Source organism: Canis lupus, chromosome 8 (assembly GCF_048164855.1).
Source record: "Canis lupus baileyi chromosome 8, mCanLup2.hap1, whole genome shotgun sequence".
NCBI classification, from domain to species: Eukaryota; Metazoa; Chordata; class Mammalia; order Carnivora; family Canidae; genus Canis; species Canis lupus.
This window is the reverse complement of record NC_132845.1, coordinates 24,662,664-24,689,972: the sequence shown is the minus strand read 5'-3', so window position 1 is coordinate 24,689,972 and position 27,309 is coordinate 24,662,664. Positions and strand designations below refer to the sequence as shown.

The window sequence follows — 27,309 nt, the reverse complement described above, 5'->3', positions numbered from 1 at the left end:
CAGTCTTTGTGGATCAAAAGACAGCTTTCTGGAGGAAACTAAAAGTGAGACCTGAAGATGTCTAGCAAATGGCTGTGTGAAATGTGAGTTGGAAAAATGGCACAAGGGCAGGCAGGTCATAATATTCCAGGAAAAATTAACATCACAGAAACACAGTGGTCCCAAAATACTAGAAGTAAGAGAAAGAATGTCAGGTTAGAAGAGTTACAATTACTTTTGGGTAGACGCATAGGCAAATATATAGCCAATAAGATAGAAATAGCCATCTTTTCTGGGGGCCTTTATCTTGAGCATGAAAAGGATCTATTGCAGGGGAGTAACTAAGTCAGATTTGTTTTACAAGGACATATGGGGGGAGGTAGAAAAGGAAAAGGGAGACAGTGGGGTGAAGAGAGAGGTACTAGGGAGAAAGAAATCAAGAGAGGAAAGTAAAGAAGTAGATGAGTATGAGAGCTATCATAGTAATATAGCCAAGAGGTAATAGTGTGTGTTTGAGCTATGCGAGTAGCAAGAACGATGATGAAAACTAGGCAGATACTAAGAAGAATAAATTGGTAAGACTTGGTAACTTGACAAAGGATCATGGAAGAATTCGTGGTTGACTCATATTTATTTGCCTCTGTTATGAAAGCCCATGAAAATGCCTATAAATGAGGTGATGGGGATTAAAGAGTACACTTATGATGAGCACTAAGTATAAAATTGTATAAAATTGTTGACTCACTATACACCTGAAACTAGTATAATACCATATATTAACTATACTGGAATTGAATTAAAAACACCCATTAATGAATATAAAATGGAATAAACCCAAATATTGAATAGAAAGAGCGTTGTCATCAGCTGAGAATACTTTTATCAAAATACTGGTATACAGAAAATGAATGGAAACAAATGAGAAGACACAATGAACACATAGCAAACAGGGTCTGCACTGACAGTTACATGAGTGACATTAGAATCTGGCAGTCACAAAGGGCAGAGGGGGAAAATAAAAGGGTTAATGGAAAGTCTACCTAATGAGCAACAGGTAAACTGCTGCCTCCCCACCCCACCCCCATCATCTCTCTCTCCCCTTTAACCATTAAAAAACAAAAACAACAAAATGCTCCCTTTAAAAGAAACAGGAATTCTAAAGGGAGTTTTACTGACCCAGAATAAGGACCTTTTTTGGTATTTGGAGAATCCCAGCTTAATATCCAAACTCATTACTTTACTGTAATAAAAGCCTACCAGTCCAAACAGTAAAACTTAACTATCCATTCTGAAATATGAACAGACTACTGGGGGGGAGAAGGGATAGACAGATGGATATACAAGACAAACATAATAGCTAACACTGAAGAAAATAAGATAATTAACATATAGTATCTTTTAAAATATTGTTAATTAGTACCTTAAAGAACTGTGAAATAATAAAACATGACCAATTGTAATATTAAAAAAGATGATCAGAAAAGATTAAAGGGCTTCTGAAAACCAAAATTATGGCTACAAAACCAGGTTTTCTTCAACAGAAGCAACTTTGCATTGCTCCCTATTTCTGGAATAACCAGGTCAGAAGAAGTGCATTTACTTCCTAATCACTTTGAAGTGATTAGTGTTACTCAAATGTCACTTCTTCATGGAGATTTCACGGTTTATCCTATTTAAAATTATAAATACCCTTTCCTTACATACATTTGTCTATAGATGCCTTATCTTTATTTTTTCATGATCTTTGCACTGGAAGCTTTTAAAATGAGAATGCATTCATGAATTACCTTATTAAAATACTAACATATAAAATAAAATTGAAATACTAAATGCCATTTTAAATTATAAGTAAAATGAGTATAGAAGATTTTCTTTTGGTATATTTCCAATGATAAATTTTTTGAAGCATAATTTCTGGTTCAAAGGTAATGAAAATTATTGTCAAATTAAACAACAAAAAAAGAAAATTTAGCCTTTAGACAGTAAGTTTTAAATGATTATTTATAACCTATCAAAAATGATCTTGAAAAGTCACTTTTTATGATGGTTAAAATCTATGAGGAATTACATTCCACTACATTTTCAAGACAAAGAGCCAAATATAGTTTAGATATTACTGAAACAGAAAAGATATAATTAGCTAAAAACTGTATTAAAAGAGCTTACAATTTTAGACCATTCTTGCAATGCTCTATGTATTTAGGCTTAAACCGTTCTTATACCATTTTTAAAAAAATATATTAATTTTAAATAATTAATATCTTCTATATCACATTTTAAAAAATAAATCAAAATATTCATATATTTTCAATTTTTACATATTGCTTCCTCCAGGAAGACCATGAACACATCTGCAGTAAAAATTCTTCCATGAAACCTAAGACCTATACAAAGTCAAATATAAACATACTTTAAAAGTCCAGGCAACAGAGTTCTATATAGTTTATGTGAATAGCAAGCTCAATCTCATAGTTCCTATACAAAAATCTGAACTTACAACATGAAATGAACATTTTGACCAGAACATTAAAGCTTTGAAAAAGTATTACTTAACTAATTCATCAAGTACCAATTTAAAACATGAAAATAATAGACTGCACATTTTGTAAACTAACATAATATTTAACATTTAGGGATGTACTACAAGAAAATGTGTTGAAAATAACAAAATGCCATAGTTAATCTTCTGAATGGTTAAACGGTTAAATGATTACTTTCCATTCATACATTTGAGATTCTTAATATGTCTTAGGCCATTTTATTTATGTACCAACACATACTCACTTGGTTTAACGTATTATCTGTTTTTAGTTCTTTGTGATTGGAGTACTGGATATAAATTGGTTGGTTACGGAGATGAGGTGTCACAGCAGAATAGTAATTAACCATAGTAATAGCTGCTTCCTCTGTTGCTAGTTCCAAAAATGCCTGAAAATTTAAATAGCAAAAATTTTAATACTAGGAATTATATTTCAGGTAAACTTCAGTATCTGTGTAATCTATTCAGCTAATGAAAAAAATTACTATCTAGAGTATAACCTTTCCAGGTACATTTAGACACTCAAATAAGTTATCCTACTTATCCTTATTTCCACACACCACAAATGTAGTCTAACAAAAACTAGACAAAAATCTTTTTTTTTTGACAAAGTAAAATCTAAACATTTTCTAATATTAGAATTTTACCATTCCCCTATTAGAGAACATAAGAGATCTCAAAGTCATTTTTAAAGCAGTATAAGTCAAGAGACAAGGAAAAAAATTAAAAATCCAATTATTAGTGACATTAATTATATTTAATAGATGTTAAATTTCACACCTTCTTCTAAATGGTATTAGAAATTTTAAAACAAAATCTTATTAATATGCCTGGGCTTTTTTGCCACAGGGATATTTATTCAATGAAGAATATCTAGGATTAATAATTATTTTCTTCTAATGCTACCAGATAAGTATTTCCATGAGATAAGCTTAAAGGTTAAGATGCTACTAGTGTGGGGCGTGTGGGTGGGTCAAATGGTTAAACATCTGCCTTCAGCTCAGGGCATGATCCCAAGGTCCTGGGATGGATGGAGCCCCACACATAGGGATCCCTGCTCAATAGGGATCCCGCTTCTCCCTCTCCCTGCTGCTCCCCCTGGCTTGTGCTCTGTTATTAAATTAAATTAAATTAAACTAAATAATAAATGAATAAATAAATAAATATTTAAAAAAAGCTACTAGTATCCCGTTTTCTGATATTACAAACGGTAGAGACACAATAAAAGAAAAAACTGCATTTATATACATTTGTATTTTCCACAATCTCATTATAACCATCTAAAAATGAATTCAAGGGCAAAATTTGAAAACTACAGTGAATCACTCGTTCTGGCTCCACAGCATTAGTTTCTCAATCAGCATTACCAGGAAAAATCAGAATAAGACTTCTGTTATGTTCTTTTAGAAAAGTTAAGACATACTATATTCTATCCTTTTATTAAGAATTAGCTAATACACACATACTGGGTAGTTTCAGGCTTAACATTTTATAGGTCCTGAAAGGAAGCATACCTGATTTTTTCCTTTCAGCATAAGGATGTTGGTCACCTTACCAAAAGGTAAGCCTAAAGCAATAACTTCTGTTTCTGTCACTTCACCAGGTAATTTTCGAATATGAAGTACACGAGAAGGAGCACCATCCATTTTATCTTCTCCTTTAAATTTCTTGCTATCATTACCATTGGCTGAAAAACATTTTAGAAAGTCCTTATTAATTTTCCTCATTTGCATAAAAACCACAAAATTTAAAAAAGAATTTAAATATACAGCTGAGTAGACCTGAATAATTCCTAAAAATTCAAAAAGCAAAAAGAATAGAGAAAATAATATCCACCATTATTAAATAAAATTTAATAAAATTACATTATCAATTAAGATCACTATTTGGTAAATATTTCTGAACTGTATACATAAAGAGTAACAAATGATAAGCAAAAATATTAAAAGGCAATTTAATAAATTGTCCAATGCCTAAAGAACACAATTATCTTACAATTTAATCATTTTATTTTATTATGAACTAACAGAAATACAAAAAAAAAAAAAAAACTCTACTTTTGACTTAGCAAAAATTAGGAGATTGTAATTTTTACCTGGGAAATTATAAATGGTTCACAATTTGGAATGTATCATAGTAAAAAATGGGAGCAAAGAAGGTAGTGCTGTAAAAATAATTATGCAATCAAATCCACATTATGGCTTACCTACAATGAGACTCTCCTAATTTATTATCTATCTAAATATTTTGTCACTAATAACATTCAACATCTATATACTATAAAATACTCATGGACTTGATTAACTTATTCTGTTACTACGCCCTTTAAAGTAAACTGATATATTTTAATCAACAAAGTAGTTACCGGGCTTTATTTTAAAGCCTCACCAAAAATAAGGTCCTACTACAGACACAATAAAATAGGTGATGTTTTATGCAAAGCTGTTTGAAGAACTTACAGTCTATTCCTTATTCTGTATCAGTGGTTCCTAACTGTCTACAGACTAAAGGATATTTCTGAAACTAAAATGAAGGATACTTGGTAAGTTGAAAAATATACATGTATACACCACTACTATGTAACTTTAGATACTTCATGGTATTCTCCAAATCAACACTACCCATTAACATTATATGTGTGTGGGGTGGGTGTGTGTGTGTGTGTGTGTGTGTGTGTGTGTATACATTCAACAATATCTGTAAAATTCTAAGATTAATTTGATCTCCAAGTGTCTTTAAAATTCATTCATACACTGATTCTGTAAGAGTTACGAGTACCAGGGTACCTGGGTGGCTCAGTTAGTTAAGTGTCCCACTCCTGATTTCTTTCATATCAGGTCATGATTTCAGAATTGTGAGATCCAGGCCTGTGTTAAACTCCACACGAGGCATGGAACCTGCTTAAGATCCTCTCTCCCGTCACTCTTTCAGCCCCTCACCACTACTCACATGCTCACATTCTTTCTCTCAATAATAATAATAATAATGATGATGATGATGATGTTGTTACTGAGTATCAAGAATGTGTTTGGCACTATTTGAGGCTCCAGGGGTACCGGAGTGAACAAAATGATCGGTAAGATCCCCAATGCTGGGGAAATGGGGGAAAGGTCAACTAACTAGTACACTACACTGTAGGAAGATACCCCCCCAAAATATCACATTATATACAACTGTATCCTTTTCTCCCAAAGACCATGTAACATCAAAACTCCTCATACTGATACTCTCTCAGTCAGTTAATAGTTTTAGAAAGGGTGGCTATTATTCCTATTTTAGTACTAAATATTCTTATTTTAGTGCTAAATATTATGAAAGTTTTCTTTATTTTTTTAATAAATTTATTTTTCATTGGTGTTCAATTTGCCAACATATAGAATAACACCCAGTGCTCATCCTGTCAAGTGCACCCCTCAGTGCCCGTCACCCAGTCACCCCCACCCCCCGCCCACCTTCCCTTCCACCACCCCTAGTTCGTTTCCCAGAGTTGGGAGTCTCTCATGTTCTGTCTCCCTCTCTGATATTTCCCACTCATTTTTTCTCCTTTCCCCTTTATTCCCTTTCACTATTTTTTATATTCCCCAAATGAATGAGACCATATAATGTTTGTCCTTCTCCGACTGACTTCTTTCACTCAGCATAATACCCTCCACTTCCATCCGTGTCAAAGCAAATGGTGGGTATTTGTTGTTTCTAACGGCTGAGTGAAAGTTTTCTCTTTAGATGAGAATATGAGAACATGAAATTGGGAAATGAGGACTTTTTAAATCATATGACTAAGCATACTTTCATACATAAAAAAACTCCAGCCCTGAAAAAGGACACAAGAAAATGTATAGCCCTTAGCTTATCAAACACATAGGCCATTTATTATCCTATCAGAGAAGTAAAGATTGGGTCTCTCTAGGTTAGATCTGTGATTCTTCAGAACACAAAGTACCATAATTTTGGACTTCTTTCTATATAATCTTTCCCTTCTAGTCCTGAGGTAAACCCAGAAACTTTTGGTTTGTGAATGTAAAACCAGTCATAATTAAAATGATTTCTAAGAATAAGGCAACAACGTCGTAATGCTTTTATTTATGCATACAGGTTGTATAAATTGCAGAAATCTGTAATCACATCATTTTCCATGTATTATTTAGCCTTCTTAAAGTTTTGCTTAAGATGTTCCTCTCAAATTCGAAAAAATAGTATGTAAAAAAAAATGTAAAACCTATGTCTACTTAATACTTCTCTTCCAAACTCAAAAGTAGTTTTCAACCTCAATTCTATAGTGAACATCTTCACCTTTCGTCAGTCTCTCTTTTTCCTTGACTGACCTTTGCTCTTTACTAGTGTTTACCTGCAGTTCTCATATTAAGTTTCACTAAGATGCTGGGTAATTTGTTAAATTCATCCATGGTCAAAATACTGTGAGCCCTCTCATCCCTACCAAATGTCTCTGTTCCCACAATACCCTTAACAATTCCTTTCTAGTTTTACTTCCCTTATTCATTTTACAGCTCCTTTGAACTGTCTGCTTATGTACTCATTCCCAATAATAGTTGGGAGGTCCACAGCTAATTGGCCCCAAAGTCCTATCTTTACTTGCTCATATGAACTCCCAACACTTAGGTCTCAAAAACTACCTTCTCATTTAACTCATAAATCTATTATTTTAGTCACAGTCATTCACCAATACTCTAATTTTATTTCCAACTGTGTATCAACTTGAAGTACAACACTTCAGAACTTTATACTTATTTATATACTGGAAACTAAAAAAAATATTAGTACACTGTCATTCTCTTAAGTCATTCACATTCCAGCATTTATAGAAAGTAATGCTAGCTTCCTTTATCAAATGTGAAACTGAGTAGAAAAGTGGTTTCAACTCCAAGCAGTTTTAAGTTAGATTTCAGGGCAAAGCATAAAGTTAAAGAAGCTGCTGGCTGTAGACAACTAAAACATAAAAAGAATCGGAGTTTAAAAATAAATGTTTGTACACCTTACTTTCCTATCTGGGAAAATAGAAATTCCAAAGAAGGGTTAACCAGAAATGCAGGTATATACAGAAAGATATTTCTGTTATTCTGACAGTTGTTTAGTCAAGACCAACAGCTACCACAAAAAAATAAAATAAAATAAAAATAAAAACAAAATAAATAAATCTTAGGCTTATTGTAAAAACTGGATGCTGTAACTACATTTTTAAGCAGCTGTACAGCCTACTTGCCAAAAGTACCTTACAGATGAGCTAGAGAAAATAGAAGCCTAGACTAAACTAGAAGTCTCATGTGCTGGAAAATTCTCAAAGCATTATAACAAAATGAAATGACATTATATAAAAATGTCTTTACATAAAAGTTAAAATGAAAATCCCAAAGAGTTCTGGTTAACCTATATCAAACAGAATCCTTGGAATGATTTCAGTTCTTTCACGTAAAAATATTACTTTTAGCAATAATAAGTCTATGACAGAATAACAATTAGCAACACTGGCAGAAACATATATACCTTAGAGGAATATTCCATATCCAAAGCTATTAAGAAATGACTCAAAAATTTTACAGCTGTCAAGGTTCCTCCCCACTGACAAACAGTTAAAAACTCCTTTCAAATAATCCAACCCCAATACTAGTTGGAGCTAGTTGTTTTGAAATGTTTCACTTTTATTTCTGAAGGAACTAATGCATTACAAAATAATCTTAATGCACTGACTTAGTAGATACTTACCTGAGACTAAGGTTCTAACAGTATTAACTTTTCTCACTATTAAAATTATTTTTTTCTTTGACACAAAAAAACAGGTATATATTTTAAAAGAAAGTCTGTCTGGACAGATAAGGGAAAAGGCTGTTGAGATAGATGCTTTTAGAAACCGAATTCTATAGTAAAGTGAATTTGAGGAAGCATTTTGGATATAGCTGGAATATATGAAATCTTGTTCTGTATCTGATAACCATAAAAGTTTCCTTGTAATACAGTCTGTAAAAGTACCTTTTTGAGACACCTGGATGACAGTGGCATATTTTTCCAGGCAAGTATAATCACTGGTTTTTAAAGGTATTTTATGCTATCTGCTCTTATAAGCAACAATATTAATATTGGGGTCTGTGAAAACATACACAGAATCTCACCTCTCTATGTTAAGGGGGAAAAAATCTTAAAACTCAGTGAGTATCCACTGTGAATAAAGATAAAATAAGTTAAATGTAAATTTCTTATGTGAAAACAACACTTTAAGGATTTTTATTCCATTTCCAAAAGATTCAATTCATTCTTCAGTCATAAAGTACATTATTCTTAAACATACTTTTAACAGATAATTCTTTCCACTGAAAATAAATCTCCTTTTCCACTATTTTCTCTTTGTTAATGGGACTATCATCCATCAACTATCATCAGTGATTCTAAGCCCAAACTAATACTTCTCCCAAACTAATCTATTTCCAAGTAACTCAGAAGTTCTAATTTCTTTTTTTTTTTTTAATTTTCATTTATTTATGATAGTCAGAGAGAGAGAGAGAGAGAGGCAGAGACATAGGCAGAGGGAGAAGCAGGCTCCATGCACCGGGAGCCCGACGTGGGATTCGATCCCGGGTCTCCAGGATCGCGCCCTGGGCCAAAGGCAGGTGCCAAACCGCTGCGCCACCCAGGGACCCCCTAATTTCTTGATACAACATTTCCTTCATATTCTAAGAACCTAAAATTCAGAACACCTTAGTATCTCTGGAGCATATTATTGGAAAGTGTTTAACTGTCCTATATATAGCTGTGACCCCCACAAAATAGAAAATCCTTTCTAATATGTAAATCTGGTAAAGTCCAAGCTCCTCAGCAAATCAAATCCTATATCCAAACCCCAACCTATCAGGGTTCAACTTTAGTCATTCCCTCCTCTCTTACTTCACATTCCAGCAAAATAAAACTGGGGTAGTTCATGGTTCCCAGAGGTGGTAGCCTTTCCCAGTTTCAAACCACTTTTAGACTGTACAACTTTGTTAATTGATATGGGGTATGTCCAATACCCCAGAGAATTACCTTGTACTTGCTGTTAATCCCAACACCCACAGGCCACCATTATTTTGGTTTCTTTACTAAAAATTATCTGTTCTTTAACTTTGTAAAAAACGGAATCAGTTGAGTATTCACTTGGGTATGGCTTCTTTTGCTTCATATATTGTCTTAATATTCACTCATGTTTTTGTATAATAGTCATTCTTTTGTCACTAATTACTAATCTACTGCATGATTAGAATTCATTGACCCATTTTTCTACTGACAGACATTTGGATAATTTCAAGTTTGGGATTATCATGAATAAATTTTTTTATATGCATATTTGCACAAGTCTTTTTCACTAGGTAGAAAACCTTGATGTAGAAGTACTGGGTCATAGGCTGCACAAGTCTTTTTCACTAGGTAGAAAACCTTGATGTAGAAGTACTGGGTCATAGGCTGCTTAACTTTATAAGATACTGCCAAGTTGTTTTTCAAACTATTTTATATTTTTACCAGCCATGGTGAGTTGTTCCAGTCTCTCTACATCCTCATCAACGCTTATGTTGCCAATCTGTTTAATGTGAGCCTAAATTCTGGTTGGTGTGACATATCTCACAGCAGTTATAACCCGTGTTTTCTTGATGACTAATACATATTTTCATGTGCTTATTATCAGCTATTCATATGTTCTTTCACCTATTTCAAAAAAATTATGCTGTTTGTAATTATAGATGTGAAAGAATTTTTTCAAAGAATTCTGTATATAATCTGCATACAAGTCCTTTGTTAGATATATGTATTAATATGTGAGTATTAGCATCTTTTCCCAATTTGTGATTTGGCTTTCATGGTCTTAACGTCTTTTGATGAGAATTTTTAAAATTTAGGTGAAATGTCTAGTTTATAAACTATTCCTTTATGGGTAGTTTGTGTCTTCTCTAAAAAAATCATTTACCTCAAGTTTGTGATATATAATGTAATTTTTTAAAAAGTGTTATATATTTTTTAGGTTTAGGTATATATCCATCTAATATTTCTGTACAATATTAAGTAGTTTGAGTTCCTTTTTCTCATATCTGTTTTCAACTGTTTTCTGGCACCATTTCCACAACTGAATGACCAAGACACCTTTGTAAGTAATCAGCTGACCTTAACTGTAGTTTATTTCTGTACACTATTCTATAAAAACTAATCTTGCTAATGTTAAACTGTTTGATTACTACAAGTTTACAGTGAATCTTGAAATCAGTTGTGATTTTTTTTTCTTTTGGAAAATGATTTTAGCTTATATCTAGGTCCTTTTTAATTTCCACATCTAATTCTAAATTTTAGAACCAACTTGTCAATTTCATTTTAAAAGCCTGTTGAGGGATCCCTGGGTGGCGCAGCGGTTTGGCGCCTGCCTTTGGCCCAGGGCGCGATCCTGGAGACCCGGGATGGAATCCCACATCGGGCTCCCGGTGCATGGAGCCTGCTTCTCCCTCTGCCTGTGTCTCTGCCTCTCTCTCTCTCTCTATAACTATCATAAATAAATAAAAAAAAAAAAAATTAAAAAAAAAAAGCCTGTTGAGTTTCACTGACACAGATTTAATTCCATCCAATTTAGGGGAAAATGACATTTTAACATACTGAGCCTTTTAATTCATGAACATGGTTTCTTTCTCATTTAGGTCTCTAATATTTCTTTGTGTCCTGTATAGTTACTGGTGTACATGTCTCCCACATTATTTGTTACACTTACTCTCTGATATTCTGTCTCGCATATTTTTGTAAATGGACTTTTTTAAATTTCATTTTTCAATAATTTGCTAATAATATCAGGAAGCAATTTTTATATATTGAATTTGTATCATGTAACCATTCAATGATTAGTTTTACAGAACATTTTATAGATTTCTGTCGGTTTATTTTAAAAATCATGTTGACGTAACATGGGTGGAACTAGAGTATACTATGCTAAGTGAAGTAAGTCAGAGAAAGACAAATATCCTATGATGTCATTCATATGTGGAATTTAAGAAACAAAGTAGATGAACACAGGGAAAGGGAAGGAAAAAAATAAGATAAAAACAGAGAGGAAGGCAAATCACAGAAGACTATATAAGAGAACAAACTGAGGGTTGCGGGAGGGTTAAGAGCGTGGAGGGATGAGCCAAATGGGTGATGGGTATTAAAGAGGACACTTACTGAGATGGTGTTAAATGTAAGTAATGAATCCATCACTAAATTCTCCTGAAACTAATACTACGCCGTAAGTTAACTAACTTACATTAGTTGAATTTAAATTTTAAAAAATTACATAGCAAATAAAGAGCTGAAAAGCAGGTTTGTACAAAGTCAGATATTTAAGTATAGCAACCAAATACCGTATGAAATATTGTGAACTGCCAGAAACATCTATACTTGTAATTCTATAAAATAATTCAATTTCCAAAAAAATGAAAACCATGTTGTGAATAAGATAGTTTTATTTCTTCCATTTTAAGTTTTGTATTTTATTCTACTTGCCCTAATACAAGCAAGAAGCTGGAAAAATTGTGAAAACAGATATCCTTACTTCATTCCTGTTTTTCAAGAGAAAATATTCAATATTTTACCATAAAAGAATGGAATTGTTTTAGTCTCTTTGATAAGGTGCACCTTATTCACGTTGTGAAAGTTCCTTTATTCTTGCTAGCTTCTGGAAGATTTTTATCATGTATGAATGTTGTATTTTATCAAATGCTTTTTTTCCTTCTATTAAAATGATTTTTTTCTCCTTCATTCTATTATTATAAATTAGACTGATATATTTTCACTTTCATTCAGTCAGAAAGTTACCCTTTTCACTTTCATTCAGTCAGAAAGTTACCCTTTTCACTTTCATTCAGTCAGAAAGTTACCCTTTTATCTTCTTTATGTGTTGTTCAGAATTATGCAGTTCAATTTCTAAATATACCTTATAATCCTTGGGTAAGCTTCAATTAATAATCATGAATTATCATTCATATATTGTTAGATGATCTGCTAACATTTTGTTAAGAATATCTGCATTTATGTTAATGAAAAATATTAGTTTGAAATCTTGATTTCTTACATCTTTGTTAGGTTTTGGTATCAATTATAGCAGGATCATAACGTGAATTTGGAGTATTCCTTGCTTCTCTAATTTCTAAAAAAGTATATTGAATATGGCTATTATTTCATACTCTGAAGCTTCATATACCTGAGTAAAATCACCTGTGAGTGAAATCACCTATACCTAGAGTAATCTTTGTGGAAAAAATTATAAATCTGATTTTTATAATGGACACAGACATAATCTGTATTTTATGGAGTAATAGTTTAGGTCAGTTTTGGTTAATTAGGTTTATGAAGGATTTTGTCTATTTCACCTAAGTTGGTGAAACTATTGGCATTACTGCTTGCTGTTTGTAACATTGTCTCATTTTCCCCATTAACATTCTGTAGGATCTATAGTGGTACCTCTGCTTCCTGATACTGGCATTACAGTTTTCCGATCTGTAGTGGTTCCTCTACTTTCATTCCTGATACTGGCATTGTAGTTTTCTTTTCTTGATAGGAGTAAACTTTTTTTCTAATATAAGCATCTTCTAATACACGGATATAGGAAGACACATTTTCCCCTAATGTATTTTCTTGCATTACAGCCATCAAATTTTGATATATTTTCACTTTTATTCAATCAGAAAAATATTCCCTTATATCTTCCTTAATTTACACATTGTTCAGAATTATGCAGTTCAATTTCTAAATATTTGGTCATTTCCTAGATTTCTTACTGTTTTTGATTTCTACTTAAATTCCACTATAATTAGATATATGGGCTTTCAGCCATTTGAAATCCAGGGAGTTATTTTATGTCCTGATATAAAGTCAGTCTACCGTGATGCTATGTACACTTGAAAAGTTATTCTGCAGGCAAGGTATAGTTTCCTGAATATGAGTTAAAGCCCAGCTGAAGAATACCATTGTTCAAATCCTCTGTGTATTTAAAGATCTAACTGTCCTATCAATTACTGTTAAATCAATTACTGTTAAAATATCCAATAATGATTATAGATTTGTTTCTCTCTTTAGTTTTACATATTTAATGAACTCTGAGGCTCTGTTATTACTGTTATATAAATGTTTTCCAATAGATTAACCCTTTAACACTATGAAATGTTTTAATATTAGTAACAATCCTTGTCTTGAATTCTGTCTGAAGCTACAATAATCAGATTAACTTTTTTGTGCTTGTCGTCTGCATAGATTATTACTTTCTGTCCTTTTTGTTTTCAGTCTATATCCTTCTCCCTCAGATGGACTCTAGCAAGAGGTAGTGCAGTTAGGCCTTGCTTTTTAATCCAGTCTGACAACCTTTGCCTCTTAATTCTTAGATTAGTAATATCCAAAAGAAATGTTCTGCAAGTCACATAATTTTAATATTCTATTAACTACATCAAAAAGTAAAAAGAATTAAAATTTTAATAATATATTTCAGTTTGCTGTATCTAAAATATTACTGCATCAACAATCAGTATTTTAAAAAATGAAGTATCTTGCATTCTTTCTACTTTTGATACTGTCTTTGAAACACACATGTTCCACACATACATACACCTCAGTTAGGAACAGCACATTTCAAATGCTCATGACCTCACATAGCTAGTGATTAGTACAAAGGATTTTTCTTTACCAATTTACATTTACATACTAGTTTAGTGTTTTGATGTTAGTTTAATATCTACTTTTCGGGACTCCTGGGTGGCTCAGCAGTTGAGCGTCTGAGCCCTTTGGCCCAGGGCATGTTCCTGGAGTCCCGGGATCGAGTCCCGCATTGGGAGCCTGCTTCTCCCTCTGCCTGTCTCTGCCTCTCTCTCTCTCTGTCTCTCATGAATAAATAAAATATTTTTTTAAAAGATTCTACTTTTTTTAACTCCCCATGTTTTAATAGGGCACTCCAAGGCAGAGAGCCAAAATGAAAATGGGATTCACTTCGTGTATTTCCCTTTTCTCAGGGATCATTATTAGTACTGCCTATTCATCAATCCCAGGCAACAGCTATCCAATATATTTGATACAGCTTCATATTTTTTTTATATTGGAGGACATATCAGGGGAAGGAAAGGCTGCTATCAGTTATTCTGTCATAGCAATATGTATTAATTTTTTAAATGTTTCAACTATTCATACTATATATATTGTTTTTAAAAATGAAACTAGCAAAGCAGCGTTACAGACATCTGACCACTTTAATTATTTGTACACCATACTTTGGCTATCAAAATCATGATCTAGTGATTTTGCTTTGTAATCATGAAAAATCAATAATAATTATCTGCAGGCAAATTCAATTTCACATCACTATGACTATATTTGGTAAATACTTCATTATAGTTTTTATTTAACTGAACTGCTAGGCATGTGTACGTGTGCACCAAGGTGTATATATACATAAGCAATAGCTATCTGAAGCAAATCAAAGTGGTTCTAGTCTTTTACAATCCTTTTACTACCTCAAGCAAGTCAGTCAGGAAAGGGTTTAGAAAAAAGCAAAAAGGTTTTAGGTAAAAAATGTAAAATGCAAGATTATAAGCCAAACTAATTCAGTTGTCTTCTCCTCCTCCTCATCATCATCAGATTCAAAATTGTGCCCATAAAACTAGGGCCTAAAAATTTGTTTTGTATTTGTTTAGATGGACATTACAAACAACCGACAATTTATTGTCTTATTTCAGACATACACAATTTAAGAAAAATACCCTAAGTATGAAGATAATATGGAGATAACATTATGGAACTCAATTCAAATAATTAAAATATTGTCACAGCAAAGAAAAAAGGTTGAAAGTACACAAAAAGACAACTGTGCAGCTGAATCTTTTGATTTTTATTTAATTGGACTTTAGGGTTTGTGGGATATAGAATACAAAAACATAGTAATTCCCTTTATATGCAATTTTGCTTTCCATAGTTTCAGTTACCAGTTGTCAACCATAGTCCAGAAGCAGATGATCCTCCTTCGAAAATACTGTAGCTTAACACTGTATCACAATGTCTACATCATTCACCTCATTTCATCTTATCACAGACATTTTATCATCCCACATCACAAGATGACAAAGGATGAGTACGCTTTAATTACAGTATATTGTTATTACCGTTCATTTTTAGTCGTTGGTTAATCTCTTCATGTGCCTAATATACAAACCAAGCTTTATCACAGGTATGTATATATAGGAAAAAGTGTAGTAGATTTAGGTTTTTGTACCACCTGCAGTTTCAGGCATCCACTCCGAGTCTTGGATATGTTCCAAGACTCGGAGGCAGTACTATGTTAAAATATATACTAAGACATAAACACAAAAACTAAAAACAAAAGTACAAAAGGAACAAGAATGAGGGGACTTAGAATATAAAAGAAAGAGTTATATTTTTGTGATAAAAAAATGGCAATCAGACTCAGGTAGTTGCCCAAAGAAGTCACCAAGTTCAGGTTTTTTACTTGACCCATATATACTCTAGTAAAATTTCTGTAGTGTTTAAACAGAAACACTTAAAACACTTAACATAAATTATAAAAGGCTAAATTTCTATAAAAGACTAAATTTTAGTTTTGACATTTTAATGGCAAATAATTAAGCATTGTTAACAGAGAAACACTTACCTGTAACCACCATGCTGCTCATATTAGAGTTTGGACTACTGAGAACACTGCCTGAGAGTAGTTCGTCAGATCCTCTCTGTAAAAAACAAAACATATTACCATCAGACATTTTTAATTTTAAAAATATAAATAGGTCACTTATCTGTTTTTCAAATATTCACTGAAAAACAAATGTCAGGTGTTACACTATTAGGAATAGTTTAAAATTTTTAACCCTAAAAAAGAAAATTAACTCCATTATGTCAATCTCTCCCCTTTTCCACAAAGCCAACAGTTTTTCCTTCTTTCCTTGAAATAGGTTAGGTGAGCCTAACCATTGGTTCACCAGCAACAATAAAATATTTTTTTAAATATTTTAAGAGCAGTTTTAGGTTTATAATAAAAATGAGAAGGTGGCAACAGAGATTTCTATGTACTCCCCGCCCTCACTCATACATTGTATCCCTCATTATCAAAACCTCCTGGCACAGTCGTACAGTTATTACCAAGGATCAACTTGCGTTGACACATCATAGTCACTGAAAATCCAGTTTACCTGAGGGTTCACTCTTGATGTTGTACATTCAATGGGTTTGAACAAATGTATAATGACATATTTCTAGCATTAGAATGTTGTATACAATATTTTCACTGTCCTGAAAAACTCTATTCTCTGCTTTATTCATCCTTCTCCCAACCTGATCTTTGTACTGTCTCTATAGTTTTGCCTTTTCCAGGATGGCATATAGTTCCATACATACAGTATGTAGCCTTCTCAGAATGGCTCCTTTCCCTTAGTAACATAGACTTAAGGTGCCTCAATCTTTTCATGGTTTGAAAGCCCATTTCAAAAGTAAAAACTTTTGAAAAATATCCCACTGTCTAGACTTACCACAGTTTAGTTATTCATTCAATCTACTGAGAGAGTTTTGCTTGCTCCCCAAGTTTTGACAACTATGAATATGGCTGCCGTAATTATGCCCAGGATTTTGTGTGTAAATTTTCAACTTCTTTAGGTAAATACCAAGGTGCACAATTATTGGTAAAAGTATAGCTAGTTCTATAAAACTGCCAAACTATTTTCCAAAGGGACTATACCATTCTGCATTCCCATCAACAACATATGACTATTCCTGTTGCTTCACATCCTTGTCAGCATTTATGGTTTTCAGCGTTCTACATTTTGGCTATTCTGATACATGTGTGGTAGTATCTTGTTTTAATTTGCGTTTCCTTGATGACATATGATGTGGTACATCTTTCCATGTGCTTATTTGTCACCTGTACATCTTCTTGGGTGAAGTGTCTACTAAAGTCTTAGACCCATTTTTTAATTGGGTTTTCTCACTGTTGAGTTCTAAGAGTTGATCTGTTTTGTCCTTTATCAGACACATCTTCTGCAAATATTTTCTCCAGTCTGTGGCTCATCTTCTATTTCTCTTGATAATGTCTTTATAAGAGCAAGAGTCTTTTAATTTTAATTAAGTCCAGCACATCAATTGTTTTTTCATGGATTGAGTCTTTGGTTATAACTAAAAAGGTATAATATACCTATAACTAAAAAGGTCATCTAGGTTTTCTCCTACATTATCTTCTAAGAGGTCTACAGTTTCGCATCTTATATTTAGGTTTCTAATACATCTTGAGTTAATTTTTTGTAAGATGTTAGCAGTGTCTTGATTCATCCTTTTGCAAGTAAGTGATGTCCAACTGTTCCAGCAGCATTTGTTAATGAGAATGTACCTGATCCGCAGTATTGTATTTGCTCCTTTGTCAAAGGTAAGTTGATATTTACAGGGGGCTCTATACTAGGCCCTCTATTCTGTTCCACTGACCTATTTGTTCTTCACCAAAACTACACTATCTTGATTACTGTAGCTTTTTTTTTTTAATTAATTTTTTTTTTATATTTATTTATGATAGTCACAGAGAGAGAGAGAGAGGCAGAGACACAGGCAGAGGGAGAAGCAGGCTCCATGCACCGGGAGCCTGATGTGGGATTCGATCCCAGGTCTCCAGGATCACGCCCTAGGCCAAAGGCAGGCGCCAAACCGCTGCGCCACCCAGGGATCCCCTGTAGCTTTTTCTTTAATACTGTCTTGGCTATTAAAAAAAAATAATAATACTGTCTTGGCTACTCTGGGTCTTCTGCCCCTCCTCAGAAACTTTCGAATCTGTTTGTTGATAACCATAAAACAACTTGCTCTAATTTTGACTGGGATTGCATTAAATCTATAGATCAAGTTAGAACTGACATCTTGACAATATTGAGTCTTCCTATCCACAAACATGGAATATCTCTCCATTTGTTTTGGGTTGGTTGTTTTGGTTTCATTCATCAGAATTTTGTAGTTTTCCTCCTCCAGATCTTCTCTATTTGTTTGTTAGATTTATACCTAGGTATTTCATTTTCTGGGTTTTTGTCAACAATATTGCGATTTTAATTTCAAACTGCATTTCTTCACTCCTGGTATACAGAAAAGCAACTGTGCAATACTGGCTTATCAATTCCAGATTTTTTTGTCACTTCTTTCAGATTCTCTACAGAGGCTATCAAGTTATCTGTGAACAATAATTTTGTTCTCTCTTTGATCTGTATCCCTTTATTTCCTTTTTTTTTGCCCTACCACATTAGCAAAAACTTGCAATAGAATGTTGAAAGGAACTGATAAGAGGCAACATCCTTGCCTTGTACCTAATCTTAGAAAGTGCTGATTTTGTCACCATTAAGTATGTTTTAGTTTCTTTGTAGACGTTCTTCACCAGGTTGAGGAGGTTCTCCTAAAACTGGAAACTATTTCTAGTTTTTATCACAAACTGATGTTGGATTCTGCCAAATGCTTTTTCTTCACCTACTGCTATTATTATCATGTGACTTCTTTTTTTAGTCTGTTGATGTGACTACAATTAGATTAACAACCTAATTTTCATTGTGTTGTATGACAAGTATGCAATATGGCATTAAGAAAAGGGGCTCCAAAAAAAAAAAAAAAAAAAAAAGAAAAGGGGCTCCGATAGTTTAGCTTCCACCTGCCAGCCAAGTACCTAGTAAATTTCTTAACTATTCTAAGCTTTAGAATATTCCTCATTCATATATGGAGAGAACATTTACATCAAAATCCTTGGGATTAAGTGTTATAATAAACCAACAGTGATTATCAGACAGCATGCCGGGCTCACATCAGCAGTGTTCACTACGATATCCCCAAGTGTCAACGAAACACAGGGTTCACAAACAATTGTTGACAAAATAAGTGAATGAATGTTTTATTAACAATTGTCATCGTTCTCAAAAAACAGACTCCCACACTTTTCAAAAGTATACTTGACTTCTTTTGAAATACATCTTATCAGTTTAATTTTAGATGTTTGTGTGAGTCAAAAATCCTTCTCCAGTGGATTCATGTAATTCTGGAGATGAGGAGTGAGATATCTTAGATCTACTGAAGTATAAAAGAAGCCTGTTACTCTGACATGAAGTGTGCAGGACACTCTCCTTCCTACAATTTATGTTCATGAATGGCCAAGTCTTGTCTATTGTTTTAAAAAATGCTTTATTTGTGGCCTTATCATCCTCAAATAATTTCACACATGCTGCCAGAAGAGTACATTTAACAGCCTTCATAACTAAGTCAGCAGAATATCAAGTTATTTGCAATTCTAGATAGAAGCACTAACTCATACAACCAATAAAAATACAGAATATGGGTTGCAATGATACACTAAAGAGAATTAATAAAAAACAAAAGCTGAGTTTTTTTTTTTTTTGTAAATTTTTATTTATTTATGATAGTCACACAGAGAGAGAGAGAGAGAGAGGTAGAGACACAGGCAGAGGGAGAAGCAGGCTCCATGCACCGGGAGCCTGACGTGGGATTCGATCCCGGGTCTCCAGGATCGCGCCCTGGGCCAAAGGCAGGCGCTAAACCGCTGCGCCACCCAGGGATCCCCAAAAGCTGAGTTTTAAACAAAACAACAGAACAGACAAACCTCAGGTTGAGAATAATCAAAGGAAAAAAAAAACAAGATAGTACAATTATCTATTATCAGACCACACAGACAACAAAACAAAAGCTTAAAAAATAATGAAGCAACAAGATGAAAGAAAGTTGGCCCAGTGAATAACCTGATGGAGCAGACTGATACCATTTTCTTAAACCAAGAGGACTTTGCCTTATGAAAAATAAACTTGTCTATTTATACCACAATGTTCTGCATTTAATACAGTAACTTAGCCTTCACCCTAACACATATTTACCTATAATGTGAAGAAATGCACTGCAATTTTAACTAGCTATCTCTACACAGGGAGAAAAAAAAAAAAGGAAATTGGATCCCTATCTACTTCAATAAACAAAAAATAATTTTCTGATGGATTAGAGACAAATATAAAATGCATAACTTTAAAAATTTTTGTAATGTATGAAATAATCTTCATGATTTGAGTATGCAAGGACTTCTTAAGTTTAGAACACAAGAAAATGAATCATGAAAAATACTGATAAATTCTCCTACAGAGTGGACACAAAATCTCTATTAAAAAAACTATCCCAACAATAGATGAAAACTTAAAAACCATTATTAGAGATTGCTTTAAAGATTTCCAACAATCGGGATCCCTGGGTGGTGCAGCAGTTTAGCGCCTGCCTTTGGCCTAGGGCGCGATCCTGGAGACCCGGGATCGAATCCCACGTCGGGCTCCCAGTGCATGGAGCCTGCTTCTCCCTCTGCCTGTGTCTCTGCCTCTCTCTCTCTGTGTGACTATCATAAATAAATAAAAAAATTAAAAAAAAAAAGATTTCCAACAATCAACAGCTAAGACTGCCATAAGAACAAGGGAAAGATCCAAACAGGTAGAAAAAGAACACAAATAATTTTAATTATGATGGCACAGGGAATTTGTGGCCATATTAAACTCTATACATTAAAATTAGCAGGTTCTGTTCATCAAAACACACCATTAAGAAGTGCCAAGTAAAGCTACAAACTATGAGAGAATATTAGCAATAACCAATAGAGAATCAGCAACAATGATACATAAAAAACTATGTAACTGGTTAAATTCAAATTTTTATTAGGCAAAGAAACAAATAGGTATTTCATAAAATTTCACAAAAGAAACACTAATGGTCATAAACATGTTAGGGGAAAATAAATTAGTAATTAAGAAAATATAAAAAAAGACCAAAGAAAATATTACATACCAAAATAGCAAATATTAAGGAATTTAAAACTTGACCAATTCTTGATGAGAATCTAAAACACGAAGAATTCTTATATACTACTGTTATACATTGAAAAAAATCTATACTACCCTGCAAAGTTCAACATACTCTACATCCTAGCAATTTTTATTCTTATATACTCGCAATAACTTTTGCACACATGTACCAAGTAGTAAAAAAAAAAAGTTCAGAGCAGCATTGTTCTTAAGTCAAAAATAGTAAATGACCAAGGTGAATTCCAACAGGAAAAGAGACACATCAGGGTATTTTAACAGATAGATTAATATTATACTACAATGAGTATTATATAACTATACACAAAAACATGGCTAATAATTAAAACCATTGTTAAAACACAAGTCATGGAAAACATAAAATGGGCATACCATTTTGTAAGACTCAAGAAAACACAAAACAATACATTTTTGCCATATACATGTGACAAAATCACATATGAAAAGGATAAAATAATTCTTGGCAGTCACTACTCATGGCAGAGTAGAAGGGAGATTAAAAAGAATACATAAGCATATTCAACAGAATTGATAACATTATTAATTCCAAATATTTAGAAAATTCAAGTCCAAAAAGAGAAAATGTAAAATTCTCCTCAGTCCAAAATTTATCATTAAATTTACAATTCTTTTCCAAAAATTATGTTTCTAATATTCATACAAAACATAATCATACCATACATGCTGCTTCACACTGCTTTCCTTTCATTTAATAAAACAGCTAAGAGATTCTGAAAAAAACTCAACACTACTAATGTACTTCATTTTACCAACAGCTTCACATAGCATTCTAATATATTGGTATACTATGATTTTTTAAATTCTTCAACTGATATGTTTCAGTTATGTGCAACTCATCCTTGTATTTAAATATCTAGGAAAGTCACAAAAGCAGATCATAATCTCTGTAATGAGTAACTCAATAAACTCCATAAAGAAGAATTGTACAAACCATATTTGCTCAAACACAGTAAGACATTTTGATGAGGGGAAAAAAATAGAAAAAATTAAATTGTTTTAGTTTAATCAGATGAAATTTTCAAATAGTTTCTAAATAACTTTGATCAAAAAGTACTTATGAACTTCAAATACAGACTACTGTGAAAATTTAGAAAGACCAGTTACTCCATTAAAAAAAATATATAGGCAGAAGATTAAACTGAAAACTGTTTTTATCTTGCTCACAATAAAAACATTCAAATTAATACAATAAAGGTGCCATCTCATATATCAGACTAGCAAAACTCCAATCACTGAACAATATATTCTATTGGACAGGTTATTGGGAACAGAGGTACTCATATACTTTCTATACAGCAATACAAAAAAAAAAAAATGTCCATGTATAGCTATGGTGTGATTTCCAGGATACACTTAGCATTAATACTCTGAATACACTGCCTCTTTCTCTTTCACTGCCCAGGTGAAAGAATGCAGGAAGCAATTCACATGTTTATATTCGATAAAGAAGGATAAACCAAATATTAATGAAAATAGCTATAATGGGATAGAAAAAGCAAATTAGAGTGGATAAGAATTTAACGATCATTATAAATGGAGTTTTACTTTTCACTTGGGTGGAATCCCTAAAAATCCAAACCAAAATGAAACCATTAAACCTATCAACTTGGTAGTACAACCACAAGAGAAATCTCTCAATAAACTTTGGAATTCTGTAATTATACTGTAAGAACAAAAATAACCACAAAGAAACCTTTACCTATCGTCAGTAATTACAATATCAGTATAATATTGATGCTCCTTTTCAAAAAACTAGTATACATATGTAATATTGTTAATATTAAAAGCGAAATTATGCAACGTACAAGAGATACAAATATAAAATCAGAAGAATAAAAATGTAAAATACGAACTGGAAATAACAAATGAGCCCAAAGTATCTGCCCTCAAAACACTGCTAGCTTAATCTACTAAAAGAGCTTTGAAGTAGTAACAACCTTACAACAATTAGCACGTTGGCACCCACATTGTGGTCTCTAAGGACTACCCACCCAAAGGAACCAGAATTTTCTTAAAGAAGTGGCCAACAAAAGGTCTGGAACAAGAAATCCTACTTCAAGCAAGTAAGTATCAAAGCTACCTGTGTTATGAGCTCTCACTGGCTCTAGATGAAACAAAGACTTTTTAAAGAATGATCATCCTAAGACTGGAAAATTAATGTAAAAGTCCTTGCCATCACAATGATTCTTAACAACAAAAACTTCACACTGGCTAAAATGGAGGCTGCTACAGTACCAACTCATCAGGAAACGTTTTTAAAGTCAAAATCTACCCTGTTTTTTACAAAAAAGGGTATTCCAGTATGACAAATATTTGATGTAAAAAAAGAAAAATCTAACTAAAATATGCAGGGGTAAAAAAGAATATCACCATTTTTGCAATGCTCAATGAAACTGCAGTCATTATTAATCATTTTAAATGATTAATAAATCGTTTTAAACCATTATAAAAACCAGAAGGTAGAGGATGCCTGGGTGACTCTGCAGTTGAGCATCAGGGCATGATCCCAGAGTCCTGGGACTGAGCCCCATATCGGGCTTCCTGCATGGAGCCTGCTTCTCCCTCTGCCTATGTCTCTGTTTCTCTCTCTCTTTCTGAATAAATAAAATCTTAAAAAAAAAAAAAAACGAAGGTAAAAGGATTTTGGAGCACTCTATACTGGATACATCACAATGACAAAACCCAAATCCACTGATAAATGTTATCACTACAAAGAAATAAATATATTCCTCCTGTTGTGATACAATAGGAATTACATAGAGAATATCCACAAAATATCCCTGCTAAAATTTAAACCTGAATCTGGTCAAGCCTCATCAAAGGAAAGAGGATATGAGGAATGTGTAAAATGACATAGAGGTATAATCATCAAAATCAACAAAGTGGAAAATCATACAGAATAGATGACACAGTTTCTCTAATAAGCAGTAAAAGAAAAAATGATAAAGGGGAAGAAGAGGGTAAATTGATTTATAAAGAGACTTAAAAGTCATTAACTAAACATTAAATTAACTAAACATTAACTAGATGTTAAATATTGACTGTCCTTAATTCCTGATTTGAAAAGGGGAAAAAAGACATCTTTGAAGGAACTGGGAAATTTTGACTACTCTGGGAATTAGATAATATTAAGAAATTATTTTAAATTTTATTTAGGTTTAATAATGGTACCAATATAATCCTTAGGAGATTATATGAGACACACAATAAGATATTTAGGGATGGTATGAAATGACCTCTGAGATTTACTTTAATATTCCCCAAAAGAAAGGATTTGCGTATCACTGTACCATTCATACTATTTTTGTGTATCTTGAAAGTTTAATAATGAAGTTTAAAAAATAAAAATGAAAAAATTGACACAAATATATAGAAAGACATTTTGTGCTCAGGGATTGGGAAAATCAATACTGTTAAAGTGTTTATACTACACAAAGCAATCTACAGATTCAATGCAATCCCTATCAAAATTCCAACGGCATTTTTCACAAAATAGAACACAATCCTATTTGTATGGAACTGTGAAGGATCCCAAATAGCCAAAGAAATCTTGAAAAAGAACAAAGCTAGAGGCCTCACACTTCCTGATTTCAAACCAGTACTCAAAACAGGATGGCACGGGCATAAAAACTTGATACACAGATCAATGGAAGAGAAAAATATCCACACATACAGGGTCAATTAATTTATGACAAAGCAGCTAAAAACATACAATGGAGACACAACAATCTCTTCAGTAAAACAAAACAATCTCTTCAGTAAATGATGCTAAGAAAATAGCCACATGTAAAAGAATGAAACTAGACTACTACTTCACACCACACACAAAAATCAACTCAAAATAAGTTAAATAATTGAATATAAAATCTAAAACCATAAAACTCCTAGAAGAAAATACAGGGATAAACTCCTCAACATTAGTCTAGGCAATGATTTTTTTGGATTTGACACCAAAAGCAAAGGCAACCTGAGGACCTACAGAATGGGAGAAAATATTTGCAAGTCATATACAATTGTCTCCTCTTAGCTATAATTTTAGTTACCCATGGTCAACCATATGATCCTTCTTCTGAAGTATTGTCAGAAGGTCGAAAGCATCCTAATCCTACATCACAATGTCTACATCATTCACCTCACTTTATGTCATCGCATAGCCATTTTATCTCATATCACAAGAAAGATGAGTACAGTGCAATTAGTCTGAAAGAGATCACATTCACCTAGCTATATAAAAAGTACTATTCTATTGTTATTAATCTCTTACTGTGCCTAATTTGTAAATTAAACTTTACCACAGGTATACATACAAGTAAAAAACAGCATATACATAGAATTAGATATTATTCAGTTTTAAGCATCCACTACAGATGTTGGAATGTACCCATGGGGGACACTAAGAGGATACTATGGTATATCCAAAATATACAATGAATTCATATGACTCAGGGTTGAAAAAATCTAATTAAAAATGGGCAGATGATCTGAATAGACATCTTTCCAAAGAAAAAAGGCTGATGGCCACTTGGTATGTAAGAAAGTGGTCATCATGTAAAAAAGTGGTCAACATCACGAATCATCAGAGTAATGCAAATTAAAATCACAATGGGGTATCTATCACCTCACACCTGTTATAATGGTTATTACAAAAAAAAAACAATAAATAAAAAGTATTTTATAAGAATGTAGGGAAAAGAGATCCCTTATTCACTACTGGTAGGAATGTAAACTGGTGCAGCCCCTATGGAAAACAGTAAAGGTTCTCCCCCAAATTTTTAAAAGTATAATTATATAATCCAGCAATCCCACTTCTGGGAATTTATCTGAAGGATATCACTATCTCAAAGATACCTGCATCCCCATGTTCAATGCAGAATTTACAACCAAGACATGGAAACTAACCTAAATGTCCATCAATGAATGAATGGATAAAGACAATGTGGTGTGGAATATTATTCAGCCATTAGGGAAAAAAAAAAACAAAAAACGGAAACCCTATCATTTATGACATGGATGGGCCTTGAGGGTTATTATACTGAATCCGATACAGAAAGACAAATACTACACATATGATCTCACTTATATGTAAAATCTAATTTTAAACAAAACCTAAATTTATAGATACAAAAAACAGATGGAAAGCTGCCAGAAGTAGAGGATGGACAAAAAGGGTGAAGGTGGTCAAAACATACAAACTTGCAGTTATAAGATAAATGAATCCTGAGGATGCAACGTATAGCAGTTACTGTAAATAAAAATACTATATTGTACATTTCAAAGTGCTAATAAAAATCTTTAACATTCTCATAACGAAAAAATTTTAATGTTATATTGTGATAGATATTAAATAAACTTATCTTGGTAATTGTTTCATAACATACACATATATCAAATCATTATGTGTACAAGTCAAACAAGAGTTATAGGTAAATTATAGCTCAACATAAAAAACAGAAAAAGAAGAACTTTAAAAACTTATTCTCAGGGATTCCTGGGTGGCGCAGCGGTTTAGCGCCTGCCTTTGGCCCAGGGCATGATCCTGGAGACCCGGGATCAAATCCCACGTCAGGCTTCCGGTGCATAGAGCCTGCTTCTCCCTCTGCCTGTGTCTCTGCCCCTCTCTCTCTCTCTCTGTGACTATCATTAAAGAAAAAAAAAAAAAAAAACTTATTCTCAAAAGTATCACCTAATCTTCCTTAATCTTGAACACATTTTTTAAACAAGAAAGTCAATGAGTTCAGGATCTAAAGTGTACTAAAAGACAAAATTAATCTAGTGTGAGAAAAAAAATGATAAAAACAGAGATTAAAGAATTATGGAAAAGCTGGTCTTTGTACAGACTAATAAAATAAGCTCTCTGACAAGAGAAATAAACAGAATATGAAGAGGAGAATTAAAAAATGTTATACAATTCTG

General features: G+C 32.9%; 1 protein-coding gene across 4 annotated transcripts in view; it reads right to left on the bottom strand.

Moving 5' to 3' along the window:
* Window positions 1-27,309, bottom strand: part of PTBP2 (polypyrimidine tract binding protein 2) — a 78,088-nt gene that overhangs the window by 35,054 nt on the left and 15,725 nt on the right. For all 4 annotated transcript variants that reach the window (XM_072834641.1, XM_072834638.1, XM_072834639.1 and 1 more), the window contains exons 3-5: window positions 16,158-16,233; window positions 4,033-4,205; window positions 2,764-2,907 (exon numbers count right to left, since the gene is read on the bottom strand). In XM_072834641.1, coding sequence (XP_072690742.1) covers window positions 2,764-2,907; window positions 4,033-4,205; window positions 16,158-16,233 — 393 coding nt within the window. The remainder of the gene's footprint in view (window positions 1-2,763; window positions 2,908-4,032; window positions 4,206-16,157; window positions 16,234-27,309) is intronic.